The sequence below is a fragment of the Meles meles genome, chromosome 13 (genome assembly GCF_922984935.1).
Source record: "Meles meles chromosome 13, mMelMel3.1 paternal haplotype, whole genome shotgun sequence".
In the NCBI taxonomy this organism is placed as follows: domain Eukaryota; kingdom Metazoa; phylum Chordata; class Mammalia; order Carnivora; family Mustelidae; genus Meles; species Meles meles.
Window position 1 is genome coordinate 59107979 of NC_060078.1, and position 15644 is coordinate 59123622.

General features: G+C 44.4%; 1 protein-coding gene across 1 annotated transcript in view; it reads left to right on the forward strand.

Annotated features, from left to right (window-relative positions):
- Positions 1-15644, forward strand: part of ABCC2 (ATP binding cassette subfamily C member 2) — a 72409-nt gene that overhangs the window by 42609 nt on the left and 14156 nt on the right. The window contains exons 17-23 of the mRNA XM_046026178.1: positions 2037-2213; positions 3356-3523; positions 6225-6405; positions 11802-11925; positions 12218-12353; positions 13072-13291; positions 13434-13588. Of these exons, the coding sequence (XP_045882134.1) occupies positions 2037-2213; positions 3356-3523; positions 6225-6405; positions 11802-11925; positions 12218-12353; positions 13072-13291; positions 13434-13588 (1161 nt within the window). The remainder of the gene's footprint in view (positions 1-2036; positions 2214-3355; positions 3524-6224; positions 6406-11801; positions 11926-12217; positions 12354-13071; positions 13292-13433; positions 13589-15644) is intronic.

Sequence of the window (15644 nt, forward strand, 5' to 3'; positions counted from 1 at the left end):
ACTTGCAAACTGTAGATCTTTGCCCCACTCCACACATAGATTCAAACTCCAGGGGCGCCTGGGTGGCTCAGTGGGTTAAAGCCTCTGCCTTTCGCTCAGGTCATGATCCCAGGGTCCTGGGATCGAGCCCCACATCGGGCTCTCTGCTTGGCAGGGAGCCTGCTTCCTGCTCTCTCTCTCTCTCTCTCTCTCTCTCTGCCTGCCTCTCTGCCTACTTGTGATCTCTGTCTGTCAAATGTATAAATAAAATCTTAAAAAAAAAAAAAGATTCAAACTCCAGAGCAGATTCTGGAAACCTGTGGGGTTTTCTGTTTGTTTGTTTTGGGTTTTTTTGTTTGTTTTTAAAGATTTTATTTATTCATTTGACAGAGACACAGTGAGAGAGGGAACACAAGCATGGGAAGTGGGAGAGGGAGAAGCAGGCCTCCTGCGGAGCAGGGAGCCCTATGCGTGGCTTAATCCCAGGACCCTGGGACCACGACCTAAGCCGAAGGCAGCCTCCTAACCAACTGAGCCACCCAGGTGCCCTGAAACCTGCATTATTAATGAAGTCCCCAGGTGATTCCTATATGTATACTTGACTTTGAAAACTTAAACAGAGCCCAAGTCCTTCAAAGTATAGGCAATTCTGCTTTATCTGTGTTTCTAAAAGCATCATTAAAAATTTACATAACTTTTGGGGCACCTGGGTGGCTCAGATGGTTAAGCGTGCTTTCTCATCATGATCCTAGGGTCCTGGGATCAAGTTCCGCATCGGGCTCCCTGCTCAGTGGGGAGTCTGCTTCTCCCTCTGCTTGTGTTCTCTCTCTTTCTCTCTCTCAAATCTTTAAAAAAAAAAGTAACTCTGTAAATAGGGTACCAACAAAACTAACAACAATAATAACAATTAAAACAGCAACATTGTAAATTACACTCAGCATCACTGTTAGCCCTGGACTGCCTACCTCCTCCTTTGAGAGCTTGGTCTTTGAGGGCACTGCTTCCAATACAGAAACTTGACATCAGGTGTAGATATCTTCATCAGTTTTTTTAAACAGAGAAGAAATCTTTCGTAGTAGCTTCATTAGTACTCTCTGCTTCCCCAGAGAGTTAAATTTAGGGGAAATTATAGGTACTTGGAATCATTTAACCAGTCACTACTTGCATCAAAAAAAAAAAGTCAATAAGCTTTTTAGCTTTTTTCCTAAGGATCTTTGTATATTGCTAAGCATTTCTTTTTAATTAGGAGAGACCTTGCCCCTGATTGCTTGACACTGACATGCTTAGAAAATTAAGAACAAACGCTTCTTTCACATTATACTGACACTATTCCCTGATTTACCAATTGCTTATGAGCTAATTTACATTAAATAAACATGCAGTATAGCAGAACAGACTCTATAGATTAAAATCTGTTTCCTAACTTCTTTTTTAAAAAGATTTCTTTATTTTAGAGGGCATGTGAGTGAGCGGGGGCAGGGCCGGTGGAGGGAAAGGGAGAGAGAGAATTTCAAGAATTTTCAAGAATTTCAAGATCCTGGGTCATGATCCCAGGATCCTGGGATCGAGTTCCACACAGGGCTCACTGCTCAGGGAGCCTTTGTCAGGCTCCATCTCTCTTTGGACATGATCTGCTTCATGCATCAGCCTGCACCGTAATTCAAATCTCTTGATTCTTCCTAAAATGTCATCTATATTATCTCCTGTGTCAGTATTAGCCCTCTGTTGGTCTTAGGAAACTCACTGGGGACTGACTAAAAAACCCCTGTTCTAGGAGCAGCATGTGCATTCATCCCCCAGTTTTTAGGATCATGACTACAAAGTGATAGTGGAAAAAAAAAAAGGTAGGAGGGGTAAATGAAGAATAGGGTCTTGAATCTTTCTCCCTTGTTGCTACAATACATACAAGCACATTTATAAATTCAGATGCTCAGTTAGCCTAACATTCATCTTTTCAAATCCAAGTTCTGTTTTTTCTTCCCCATCCTCCCATTCCTTCCTCCAACCCTGCATTTCTGGAGAGACGACTGTCACGTGCTCTGATCCTTCCCATCTAGGGCACTATAGCCTATGTCCCCCAGCAATCCTGGATCCAGAATGGCACCATAAAGGACAACATCCTCTTTGGATCTGAGTTCAATGAAAAGAGATACCAGCAGATTCTGGAGGCCTGTGCCCTCTTGCAAGACTTGGAAGTGCTGCCTGGAGGAGACCTGGCTGAGATTGGAGAGAAGGTACTTGGAACCCCAAGGGACCTTGAAGGGTGAAGAAATAGCAAAGACAAAAAAGTGAGGATGGTGGAGAGGATGGGAGAACAAGAGCGGGCCGGTTTGCGTAGTCGGGTTGGAACAAATACCATAAAACATGAGTTTATACAATATTTGAAAATTAAAAATTTGTAGCTGGAAGCAAATATCGGAATTGTGTCATCTAAAAGAAAGCTGATGAGGATCTGAGAGGCTAACCAACCAGTGCCTGGCCCAAGGCTGACCTTACAGGGGGAGGAGCAGAGAGGCAGGACCAGAACTTGTGTCCTAACTCTACCTTTGGATATGAGTGAGGCCCAGAGAAGGATCCGATAACCTCCTTCGCACTCTTAGAAATTTAGTGTGAATGATTTTCTCAGGTTATTAAATGCCTTTCTTAAAAACAGATGCTTAATGACTTCAAAGTATCCATTATGTGGTCACAGCGTAACTGGTTACGCATTTAGGGTGTTTTCAACTTTCCTCCCTATTACTAACAATGAATAGAGCAGCCTTTGGGGGACAAGGATCTTCAGATATTAGCAGATTAAAGAAGATATGGCTCTAGAATGATTTTGTACATTAATTCAACATACATTTACTGAGGACCTACTATGTGCCACACACTATTCTAAGTGCTGGATTTATATCTGTCAGTTAAATAGAGAAAATCTGCCCTGATCTAGTTTTACATTTCCAAAATTCGTAAGTAAATCATATAATAGAAGATGGTAGGCGCCTGGGTGGCTCAGTTGTTAAACGTCTGCCTTCGGTTCAGGCTATGATCCCAGGGTCTTGGGATAGAGGCCCACATCGGGCTCCTTGCTCAGTGAGAGGCCTGCTTCTCCCTCTCCCACTCCCCCTGCTTGTGTTCCTTCTCTCTCCATGTCTCTGTCAAATAAATAAATAAAATATTAAAATAAAATGGTAATTTGGGCCCACATTTAATAATTGGGCCTGAAGTAATGTATTTGAATCTAAGTTACTTACTTATATAAAGGAACTTATAAGATTTTAAAGTCTTTGATAACTTATGGGGGCAAATCGCTTCCTTTCCCCTCCTTGATGAACAGTGTCTGCGAAGGCAGAACTGTGGAGTAGTGCTTAACAGAAATTGTCTTATTCTTCAGGGTATAAATCTCAGTGGCGGTCAGAAGCAGCGGATCAGCCTGGCCAGAGCTATCTATCAGAATTCAGACATTTACGTTCTGGATGACCCCCTGTCGGCCGTGGATGCTCATGTGGGAAAACATATTTTCAGTAAGGTCTTGGGTCCCAACGGCCTATTGAAAGGCAAGGTGAGAAATTATTTAAAGCAAAGAAGACATTGGCATGGGGAGAGGGGGGGAACCCATCTTGGACTGCTGCTGTCGTGAAGCAAAGTTCATTACTTACCTGCCTCCTAGGCTGCTGAGGACACACAGTGTCACACTGGTCTCCCACGTGAGGACCCATGAAAGCTTCCATCTTGAGGTCAAGGCTTGTGCCAGAACTGTCTAATTGGAGCCTTGTTCTGTAGCTCTGACATTGAGCCTCTTAGGATGATCGATTGTGATAAAAGGCTCTTTGAGACCTGTGGTATAATAAGGAATACATTTTGGGTTTTGTCCCCAGGTCCTGGCACAGACCCCCTAACCTTTGGACTTTGCTGAGTAATAATACTAGGAGTGGTTTCTGTTCACAAGCCTGAGGAGTGACTTAGGATGTGTTCCCTCGACAGCTTCAGGAAGGGGCTGTTGGAGAGAAAGCCCAGGTGATGGGCGGGTTAGAACTTTCAGCCCCACCTACAAACCTCTGGGGATGGGGGTAGGGCCTGAAGACTAGGTTACAAAAATCTGTGGACAATGGGATTCAAAGGGCTTCTGGATTGGTGTCAGCGCAGCAAAGGTCCTGAGAGGATGGCCCAGCTGGTGAGAGCAGGGGTGGCCCACAGGTGCTCCCCACACCCTGATACGTTGCCCTGTTTGCATTTCTTCCATTTGACTCTCCTTGAGTCGTGTCCGTTACAACGAGCTGACAAACCTAAGTGTGTCTGGAGATCTGTGAGCCACTCTAGCAAGTTACTGTTCACAAGAACAAGCTGGTTGGTCAGAAGTGTGGGTGGCGCAAGAGTTCCAGCTGGCATTCGAGGTCAGGTCCATCTCATGGGCCCGAGCCCGTAAGCTGTGGGCTTTGCGCTAATTCCAGGAAGTCAGTGTCAGAATTGAATTGAATCGTCTGAAAACCTCCCAGAGGACCCAACAAGTCACCTCACTGGTGGGACAGAGGTCATCCTGCAGGTTTTAGTGCTCTGCTCTATGAAGGCGCTTCCCCAGATCCCCTGCAGGATGTAGGAATGCTGTGCCTGGAAGGGATGACTCAACCTGAACATAAAGAGCCAACATTTCTTGAGTATTTGTTATGTCCCAGGCTGGTGCTAAGCACTTTGATTGCATTTCCTCACTTGGTTCTTGCAATGCTCCTGAGAGACAGCATGGATGAGGCAGCCAGAACAAGTCAGAAGAGCCCGTGGTAGGTGAAGACTTGGCATTCCTTACCACGGGCCACTTAGCACATCTTCCCAGACACAGCGGGCTGAAAGGGGAAGGGGCTGACAGAGCCCCTCGAGGATTTGAGTGTGCTCCTCACCAGCAGTAAGTGTAGAATGAGGGCTGTCAAGAACAGCTCCCTGAACATTGGTCAATAAAACTCCATCTGTGTTTGGCCAGTTTCTTTCAAGACTTTTTGATTGCTACCAGTCAGAATAGGTGGGCTGCTGTCCCACTGAGGCCCTTTGCCTCTTAGGATCAGTGAGTCAACAGGAACTCACTCTCCATCCTATTCCTGGTTCTGGCTCCTGTCTGTAAGTCCTCTTGGTCCCATTTATTCATGAGCTGTGTACCACCCTGTGCCTGACTTGTTGCAAAGACTGGGCATGCACACATGAAAAGGCCTGGTCGCTGCTTTCAAGTAAACATACAATCTAATGGGAAGACATACAGAAAAGCAAACAATAATAATACAAGAATTATTTTAATGGCGGTCTATACAAACTACAATAGAACCATTGGGGGGGTACCCAAGTCTCACCTGGGGACTCAGGAAGGGTTCCCAGAAGACTTGGTTTTGAGCTGTGACTGGGAGGAGAGCATTTCCTGGGTCTTCTAGATATGAGGGATCTGGTCTCTGTGGGGTCATGAAGTAGAGAACAGAGGCAGTGGCTTGGGTCCTCTCTCCAGAGGCCCATTTCAAGCCCATCCCCTGACTGAAACATATTAGTGATCCATGAGTGTTTTTCTTTCTCCGACTGGAGTCTCTGCTTCCTTGGTCAGTGTGGTTCGCAAGTACACAGGGACACAAGGGATGCCAACTCTCCCGCAGCAGGGAGGGCCTGGGCTGAAGACAAACTTGGATGTCCCAAAGTTGGATGAATCTGAGCAGCTCTTGTTAGTTTAGTCGGTTAGCTGGTTATTTGAAGGGGAAGTTAGCTAGCTAGTTATTTGGTTTGTATGTATCAGTTATATTGACAGGCTTTGATCTCAAGTGACATTCCTAAGCTCCCAGGAAGCTGGAAGAATGTGTGTAGGGCAAACCGCACTATCACTACAGAAAATAACTGAATATATCCACCAGGGAAGGAGCCACATCTTACACACAAGGTCTGGTGTTAGGATGAGGTGCTGGAAAGGAAAGAGGAAGGAAAAGAGATTAGGTGGGCAGGGCTACATTTTGAAACCAAGCCCTACTTTGACACAGAAATAAGATGACTTTTTCTTTTCTTCTTCTTCTTCTCCTCCTCCTTCTTTCTTCTTTCTTCTTCTTTTTTTCTTTCTTTCTTTCTTTTTTTTTTTTATAGAGCAAGCCAAGGAAAGTGATAGGCATTCTGGGTAATTGGAAGTTAGCCACCCATAGTTAGTGGGGGGTTAGTTTCTTTCCTTTTTAAGAGCAAGCCAAGGATGGTGGGGGCCAGAGCGTCTCACCAAGGGAAGGCAATGGTACAACTCACTGTTGTTCTTTCAGACTCGACTCTTGGTTACGCATAGCATTCACTTTCTTCCCCAAGTGGATGAGATCGTGGTTCTGGGGCATGGCACCATCTTGGAGAAGGGATCCTACAGCTCTCTGCTGGCCAAGAAAGGATCGTTTGCTAAGATTCTGAAGACATTCACAAAACAGACGGGTCCTGAGGAAGAGGCCACAGGTATGTAAGGAAGAATGGAACAGGATAAAGCTTGGGTATGGAAAGGGTAGGACTGGTAAACTGCTATCTCCTTCCTGAACTATTCAGTATCCAGTAGATTAGATTTGGAAGTGAATTATGCAGAGAGCCCAAATCTGTTCTTTCTGTATTTTATGTCTCTGTAAAGAAACACAGTCTAGAAACTCTGTGCCTGAGCCAAATGGGGGGCTCATCTTGCTCATATGGTCTCTGACAGGCAGTTGATGGACACTAGAAGGGTATGACTGAAGATTTAGGGTTATTAGCCCTTGTGGAAGAAACACTAGTGGCTTCAGGGGCCCCCTTTTAGGGATGCTGTGCTTCTATTGATTCATATTACCCATCCCACCCCACCTACCCTGAATCCACTAAAACCAATTTCTGGACAGCTTCATAGGCTGGTGCCAAGTGTGCACAGAATTTTTTTCAAAGATTTTATTTGTTTATTTGACAGAGCGAGATCTCAAGTAGGCAGAGAGGCAGGTGAGGGGTGGGGGAGGAGCAGGCTCTCTGCTGAGCAGGGAGCCTGATGCAGGGCTCGATCCCAGGACCCTGAGATCATGACCTGAGAGGAAGGCAGAGGTTAACCCACTGAGTCACCTAGGCGCCCCCTGTACACAGAATTCTTGATAAGCCCTAACAAAGGCATCTGGACTAATATACCAAAACCACTGGATATTTCAACTCAGGAAAAATCATGGTAGTTGCATGATCTCACAGTGTACCATAGGAATAGCCCCTAATACCACCATTATTGAGATCATCAATTAGTTCTAGTCAGCAATGGAGCCCTGATCCCTGAGGACCTTCCCAAGAATCTGCCAATAGTAGTCCTGTACATAGTCCTAGGTATCTACTTCCATAGCAGTCACCAGCAGGAGATCAAGCGTGAGAAAGCAAGATCTGGAGAGTGAATTCCAGAAGTCAGTTGGAAGAGGGAGTAGCTACAGAGCCAGCAAGTGGGGGCTAATGCAGACATTGAAGTCAGGAAATGTGAAGGTTCAAAACCACCCTGGGGAGCTCAAGAGATGGAAAGAAAAGCCTAAAGCAGAAAGTCTGTAAGTGTTGGAAGGATAGTGCAGGAGCAAAAAACAGGATGATATGGGTGACAGGGACTGGCAGCCATTCCAGGAGACTGGGGTAGGGGCACTTCAAACCAGCAGAAAGGAAGAAGCCAGAACTTTCCGTCAGCCTTTATGTACTCTAGGGACTGGCCTGGAGAAAACTAAAAGCACCTGCCTGGGGAGCAAAGGTCCCAAGTCAAAGGGCAGTATCTGATGCTTGATTCCCCTGAGTCATTGCTTAGTCAACCACATCACCATGACCTACTCCAACAGTTTCCTCATGCTAAGTCTAGCCTTTTCCCCCCTCCCTTTGGCCATGATCAGAGTTTCTGGATTCTGTTATAAACCCCCATGGGTGGATGGCCCCTTTGAAGAATCCTTTATGTACAAAGGTCAGTTTGCAAAACAGCTTATCAAGCCTTTGTTCTGGTAAACACTGACAAACTATGTCTGAGTGATGCCTGGCATGCTGCTGCTGTTGGTTCTGGGACTCAAGGCTCAGACCAGGATATGGCAGAATGAAGGGAAGGGCAGGGGGGCAAGGTGACCTGTATCAATACTGGTTTGGTGTATTAGTTTCTTAATTAGCTGGCATAACAAGGAACTACAGACCGAGTGGCTTAAACAACAGAAATTCATTTTCTTATGGTTCTGGAGGCTAAGTCCCAAATCAAGGTGTTGGTAGGATTCGTTCCTTCTGAAGGTGATGCGGAAGGATATGTTTCAGGCTTCTCTCCTAGCTTCCGGAGGTTTCTTGGCAATCTTTGGCAATTTTGTCTTGGAGACACACCACGTTGTTCTCTGCCTTCATTTTCTCATGGGATGCATGTGTGTCTCTATGTCCAAATTTCCGCTTTGTATAAGGACATCAGACATAAAGGATTAGGGGCCCATCTTACTCCAATCTGACCTCCTCATAACTAACTATGTCTATAATGAGTCTACTGCCAAATAAGGTCATATTCCGAGGTAGTGGAAGGTAGGATTTTCAGCACACAAATTTGGCAGCAGACACAATTCAGTCTATCACACCAGTCCTCTGACATACCCAAATTCATATCTTTCTCATGTGCAAAATACATTCATGCCATACCGACATCCACATGTCTTAATTATTCCAGTATCAACTCTAAGTCCAAAATCTCATCTAAGTGTCAGTTCGAAGTCCCACATATCAACATTTGACTCATGCAAGTCACTTGTGGGTGAGACTTGGAGTCTTGAGGCAGAATTCCTTTCCATCTGTCAAGATGCAAGATCAGACATGTTATCTGCTTCAGTAGTGAAACAAGCATAGGATAGACATTCCCATTCCAAAAGGGAAAGATCAGAAGGAAAAAAGGGGTCATGAATCCCAAGCAAATCTAAAATCTAGCAGGACAGATTCCATCAGATTTTTAAGGTTTGATAATGATCTTGTTTGGTCTGATGCTGTCTGTTGTTTAGGCTCAACCTGGGCTGGTGGTTTCAACTCCTCCACCCCTGGGCAGTGGTCGCACCCTATGGAACTGAGAAGTAGCCAACCCCAGTGTCATTTTTCCCTTTACTTGAATGATAACACAGCTCTCTGCAGCTGGATAGCTCTATTGGTACATTTCCACCTGTAGAATCCCAGAAGTCTGACAGTGTTCCTTTGTTTAGTCCTGTCTCTGTCCCCTCCAGTCCAGATGGGCAGCATTTCTGCTAAGAGTGTTGGTCGGATTAAGTCATATACTCAATCTCCTTAGTAAATCTGCTCTTGAGCCTTGCTGGTGGATTTTCATTTTCATTTTTATGCTTTTCTAGAATTTCTGCTTTTGTTTTTAAAATTTGATCTCTCTATTGATGTTCTCTATGTGATGAGAACTCATTCTCATACTTTAGATCTCAGACATGGCTTCCTTTCGTTCTTTGGACATATTTACAATAGTCAATTTGAAGTCTTTCTCTGCTAAGTCCAATGTCTGTGCTTTCTTGGGTACAGTTCCTGTTGACTGTCCTTCGCCCCCCCATATATGGTCCTATGCTTTACTCTTTCTTCCTTACACTGCCAGAATTTGTTGATGTTCATCCTGTTTAGTTTCCTGAACTAATTCTTATGAAATCTGTGTTTTTTGTTCTATGTGGCCACAGAAGTCTCTGCTTGGTTGGTCAGCTAATGATTAGACAGAGATTTCCTTAAGGGTCTGGAATCAATAAGTCACTTCGCTTTTGCTGAAAGGCTTCATGGTGGGAGGGAAGACATGTCCCTAACATGCCAACAGGCAGTTGACAACTCTGCTTCACCTCTTTTTCCTGCTTTCCCAGAGTCTGAAGTTTAGGCTGGCTCAGAGGATAGGGCCTTCTCATGTCTTTCTTGAGCATGTGCACAGCCCTACCCGTGCATACAGCATTCTAGATTGCCAGGAATGCATTAAAAATATCAAAGATCTCTAAGGATATCTTCTTCCCCTATTTTCCCTTTTAAGTTTTTGTTTAGCTTATTATTTGCCCCAACTGTTATCATCCCTTAGGCAACTCCGATGTTAAACAGTTGCTGCTGATTATTTTAGCTAACTCCAATAAGTCCGGTCCAATAAAGACAAGCCCTGTGAATCGCTTCTCCGCCTTTTGGCTAAGATCAAGTGTAAAGACAAGCCCTGTGAATGGGGTTTTCTAGAGAACTGCAGGCAGGTGAAATAATGACAGTTCTCTAGGGATTGAAATTGGTAATCCAAGGGTTAATGGGACTAGTAATCACAACTGCAACTTTTTACCCAGGCCTTTTTAATTTACCTTTAAATTCCCCTGACTCTCCATCTTTGGGGAGGCAAATTTGAGGCTTGTCCTCCCATCTCTTCATTTGGCTTCCTCTTGCGTAAACCCTTTCCTTGTTGAACAGTCAGCATCTCAGTGATTGCCTGTCCTGTTTATTGGGAAGTCGGACTTGGGTTTGGTTCCAGGATGAGACTTTTGGGAGAGTTTTGAACACATTCTCTTCCCTCCAGCTGTTAGCAGGCTGCTGATTTTTTTGTTTTGTGAGGTTATTAGTATTCTATGCTATAGCAGATCCAAGGACGAAATTAAATTATCAAAAAACTTAATGTTCTTACTGAGATTTAGCCATTTTTCTTAAATAAATGTTTCTTGGATTGTTGCAAGACTGGTTAATTTCAGAGTTATAAAATTGGTTTTAACAGTATTTTGCCACTGGGGCACCTGGGTGGCTCAGTCGTTTGGGCGTCTGTCTTTGGCTCAGGTCATAATCCCAGGGTCCTGGGATCCAGGCCCACATCAGGCTCCCTGCTCAGTGGGAGCCTGCTTCTTGCTCTCCTCCCTGCTCATGCTCTCTTCTCACTATCTATCTCTGTCTTTTTCTCAATAAATAAATAAAGTCTTAAAAAATATATTTTGCCATTGATTTCATGGAGTTATCAATTTCCAGAGCTCTTTACCATTGCCACTGATGCCCAGACTGTTTTACATTTTATTTTTAATTTTTAAAATTTCTTTCTTATTTGCAGGGTATGTTTTTAAAATGTTTTAAATTCAGGGGCACCTGGGTGGCTCAGTCAGTTAAGCGTCTAACTCTCGATTTTGGCTCAAGTTATAATCTCAGGTGGTGGGATTGAATTCCACATCAGACTCCATGCTGGGCATGGGGTCTGCTTGGACTTTTCTCTCTCCCTTCCTCCTCCTCTCTCTCCCTCTCTTAAAGGGAAAGGGGGGAAAAAAGGAATAAAAATAAAAAATATTTTAAATTCATAAAACTTTGTAAAGTTGGGGCACCTGGGTGGCTCAGTGGGTTAAAGCCTCTGCCTTCGGCTCAGGTCATGATCCCAGGGTCCTGGGATCGAGCCCCACATTGGGCTCTCTGCTCCGCGGGGAGCCTGCTTCCTCCTCTCTCTGCCTGCCTCTCTGCCTAGTTGTGATTTCTCTCTGTCAAATAAATAAAATATTAAAAAAAAAAACTTTGTAAAGTTATCTGAAGTTCAAAAAGAGCATTTTTAATTTACACTCACCTCCTTAGTTAATTCTAGGAATTAGGACTCTTCTGCTTATCTACTCTAACCCTTAAAAAGTTCTTTTCTTGCTGCAAAGAAACTAAGACGCTTCTGGGAATATTTCTCTTTTTGAACATTTCTCTTCTACTAGAAACTCCTCTCTCCTTTATTCTGGTATTTCTAGGTGAGAAGGTGTACTCATCAATAATAATTCTGGAACAAAATCACCAGCCTGTGTGTATGTCTGGGATCTCTTGCTGAGGGGCCAGCAAGATCAGAGAAGAATTCTTCTTGTTTGTAGAACTTTGCAGCTCTATGTTGCCATCTTCCTAACCTTTGATGTGTCTCCTAGTCAATGAGGACACTGAAGAAGATGATGACTGTGGGCTGATGCCCAGTGTGGAGGAAATCCCTGAGGATGTGGCCTCCTTAACCACAAAAAGAGAGAACAGCCTTCATCGAACACTCAGTCGCAGGTTGGTCATCTCGTCAGCTGGCAGCCCTCAGCACATCTATATTTCCACTCGATCATTCTCTCTCTCTCTCTCTCTCTCTCTCTCTCTCTCTCTGAGGGCTTTTCCCAAGGGAGTGGACACCAGGATACTTCCAGCCCTTCCTTTGTTTCTTTGAATGGAGTGGGGGCTGGGGGGTGGCATGTTTCCCCCAGAGCTCTTCAATGTAAGCAGAGCGACTGTGACACGTGCTTGCTTCTTGACCTTGGGGTGCACCTGCGTGCTCAAGAATGCAACCCCGCTCTCGATTTCTCAGTTCTAGGTCCAATAGCAGGCACCGGAAATCTCTAAGAAACTCTTTGAAAACTCGGAATGTGAACACCCTGAAGGAGGAACAAGAAAGAGTGAAAGGACAAAAACTAATTAAGAAGGAGTTCATACAAACTGGAAAGGTGGGCACCACAACAAAATGTTCCATTTGAGGTGGTACAAGGCTTGGGATCTGAACATTGTAAAGTTTGATGATTTGGCTATCTGTCTACAGGAGGGATAAGTCTTGTGTGCTTTGCCAATCGTTAAATTCATCATCGAAATGTTGGTAGAGGCTTTGGGCTTTCTATCAAATCATATTTCCAAGAATGACAGTATTCCTGTGTATGTCCTCCTAGCACATTTCATGAGTGATTCCATTCTGATATGGGGAGAGAACAATAAAACTGCTTTGAGTTGCAGGTCTTGGACCCAGAGAACACTAATAAATCAATCTCAGAGCACACGATTCAAATTAGTAAAACTTAAGACTTTAAACCTAAGACCTTGGTTTTAACTTAAATCCAAATTAATAAAAACAAATTCCAAGGTCTACAGTATAATCCCTATCCCATTCTGGGGTGTGTGTGTTGTTGTCGTCCCACTCTGTTTTTATCTTTCTCCCTTAATTGCATCTAGAAGCTCATTAATAATGTGATGTTATTTCCCCCACTGCATTTCAGCATTGATTATGATCCTGGCCCAATGCAGAAATAGACCACAGATGACCAACTCTTGCTACCTGCTATTCACTCAGGGGAGTGAACTCCCAGGAGGCCACTCCCCCTTGTGATTGGTATTCTAGGTAATTCCTCACCAAACACCATTAGGATTTCTAACACTGAGGATGGGGCTTTGCAGGTGAAGTTCTCCATCTACCTCAAGTACCTAGGAGCAATAGGATGGTATTCGATATTCTTCATCATCTTGGCCTATGTGATCAATTCTGTGGCTTATATTGGATCCAACCTCTGGCTCAGTGCTTGGACCAATGACTCTAAAACCTATAATGGCACTAACTATCCAGCGTCTCAGAGAGACCTGAGAATTGGCGTCTATGGAGCTCTGGGATTCGTGCAAGGTACTTCTGATGGCGATGACAGCCATCTCTTCGAGAATCTGTCTCGTCTGTGTACTTGGCCTAGACACAGGGCAAAAAAAATGCCCTTGTGTCCTTGGCACAAGCCCTGTGGACCGTGCTGACTAAACAATTCTATTTCCAGGTGCATTTGTGCTCATAGCAAATCTCTGGAGTGCCTATGGTTCCACTCACGCATCAAACATCCTTCATAGGCAACTGCTAAGCAGTATCCTTCGAGCACCCATGAGTTTCTTTGACACAACACCCACAGGCCGGATTATGAACAGGTTTGCTGGGGTAAGTACCTGAGTGGCTGTGTGATGTGTTTGTATGCTGAGGGTCTTTCCACTCTGACAGGGACAGAATTCTCCCACGGCCCGAGGCAACGCCGTGCAGTTACAGTTCCTCGGTCCACTTAGCATGCACATGCTTCCTGCATACCCTGCGTGAGGCCCCAAGGATCCTGGAGACACAGAGATGCAAAGCTCTGGCCCTTTAAGGCGCTCACCATCTAGTGAGGGAGAACCAAATAAATAAGAGGAGTATGACGGAAGACAATAAAACCAGTGACAGCGATGTGTGTAGAGTGGTGTTCTGGGACCACAGAACAGTGACAGAGAACAGCAGTGCTAGCTCAGCCTGGGTGACAGGGTGGGAAATGTCAAAAAACATGAGACTTAGGTCCTAGAAAGAACTTTCTTAGCCAGGGAGATGGTGGAGCCAGGGGTTGGCGGTAGAAGCAAAATGAGAAGGATTATTCTGCCGAGGGGAAAATATGAGTAAAAGCACGATCGCTGGCTAGAATGGTGAATAAAAGGGAAAACCCTTTACTTGGTCTATGCTCTGTTCCTGCTTCTATCTTTGCTACTTGAAGAATAAACTGGGTCTGGACTATGGAAGAGAGCCACCTATAATTTAATTTAATTATTTTTTTAACGATTTTATTTATTTGACAGAGACACAGCGAGAGAGGGAACACAGGCAGGGGGAGTGGGAGAGGGAGAAGCAGGCTTCCTGCTGTGCAGGGAGCCCTATTCGGGGCTTGATCCCCGGACCCTGGGATCATAACCTCAGCCAAAGGCAGACGCTTATTGACTGATCCACACAGGCGCCCCAAACTTTAAAGGTTCTAAAACCTGGTCTCCATGTACTGCAGATCCTGGAGCCCTTGGCATTCACTCATTCCACAGCACTTCTCGAGCACCTGAGGGGAGCACTGGAACACTCACTAAATGTTAAGATCGTAGATGGCTCTATTCCAAGGGTCAAACCCATCTCATTCATTCTTAATGCATAGGAGATAGTAATTTCAGGAACAGAGGAAGAAAGCAAGGAATTCTGAGTAACAGTCAACTGTCATCAGCACAGTTTAAGTCCTCCATCTGTAGAAGAGGGAGCACGTTTTTCAAAATGTCTGAGCAGCTCCGGGCCCTTCCTGGTTTCATCTTGGAGCAGACAGAAGAAAGGCCAGCCCACAGCTAGGTTCTGGGGACACACTGGCTGCTTCAAAAGTGGGCACGTTGATTGGTCTGCATTTATCATTTTCCTCTAGGACAAAAATGGTGAGCATGATACCATTGAGGACCACTTCAATAGGTTTTCTGCTGTTCAATAGAACCTAAAATAGCATACAATTTTAGATGGGAAGATTCTCACAGGAATTTTGCAAAAATTGCACACTTTTTTTATGTTGCCAAATATACATAATCTTCTGAAAAAAAGAATGCAGAACTCTTACTGTGAGTTAATAAGGCAACTGTCCTATTTTGCTCACTGCTTTTGCATGAAAAATGAAACTCGTGTTTGATTATATGGTGAGTTATAGGGGAAGGTAGCCCATGTCTATAAAGGAAAGCTTGATTTAGAATCCTCTAGGATTGATAGCTGAGCCCCTAAGGAGAGGTGAACGGAAAGGGTGACAGAAAGAAAGCTGGAGAATCTGTGCCAAGTAGGGGTAAAAAGTAACCTACATAGAACTGATAGCCCGTGAGGATTTCTGTTTTTCTGCCAATCCTGGACATAAAGTTATTTGCATCCTGCTATGACTTTGGGAAGGTAAATTAGACTCAGGAGTCATTCAGGACTCTCTTGGGAAACTTATCCATACCCAGATTGGGACACTCCAGAGATAATTTGAATTTGCCTTGATAATCACATATTACTAATTGTAGAATCAGCAATATCTAAGAAATAATCATTCAGGGAAACCCAAAGTGTAAGTCAGGCTTCTTTGTACAGTATACTAAACCATTATCCATTCATTCACCTGTCCATTTGCTTATTCAGCATGACATGAAGGCAATATGGCAGTAAGACCCATTTTTCACCTCTGGGTTACTCTGTTAGAACACTG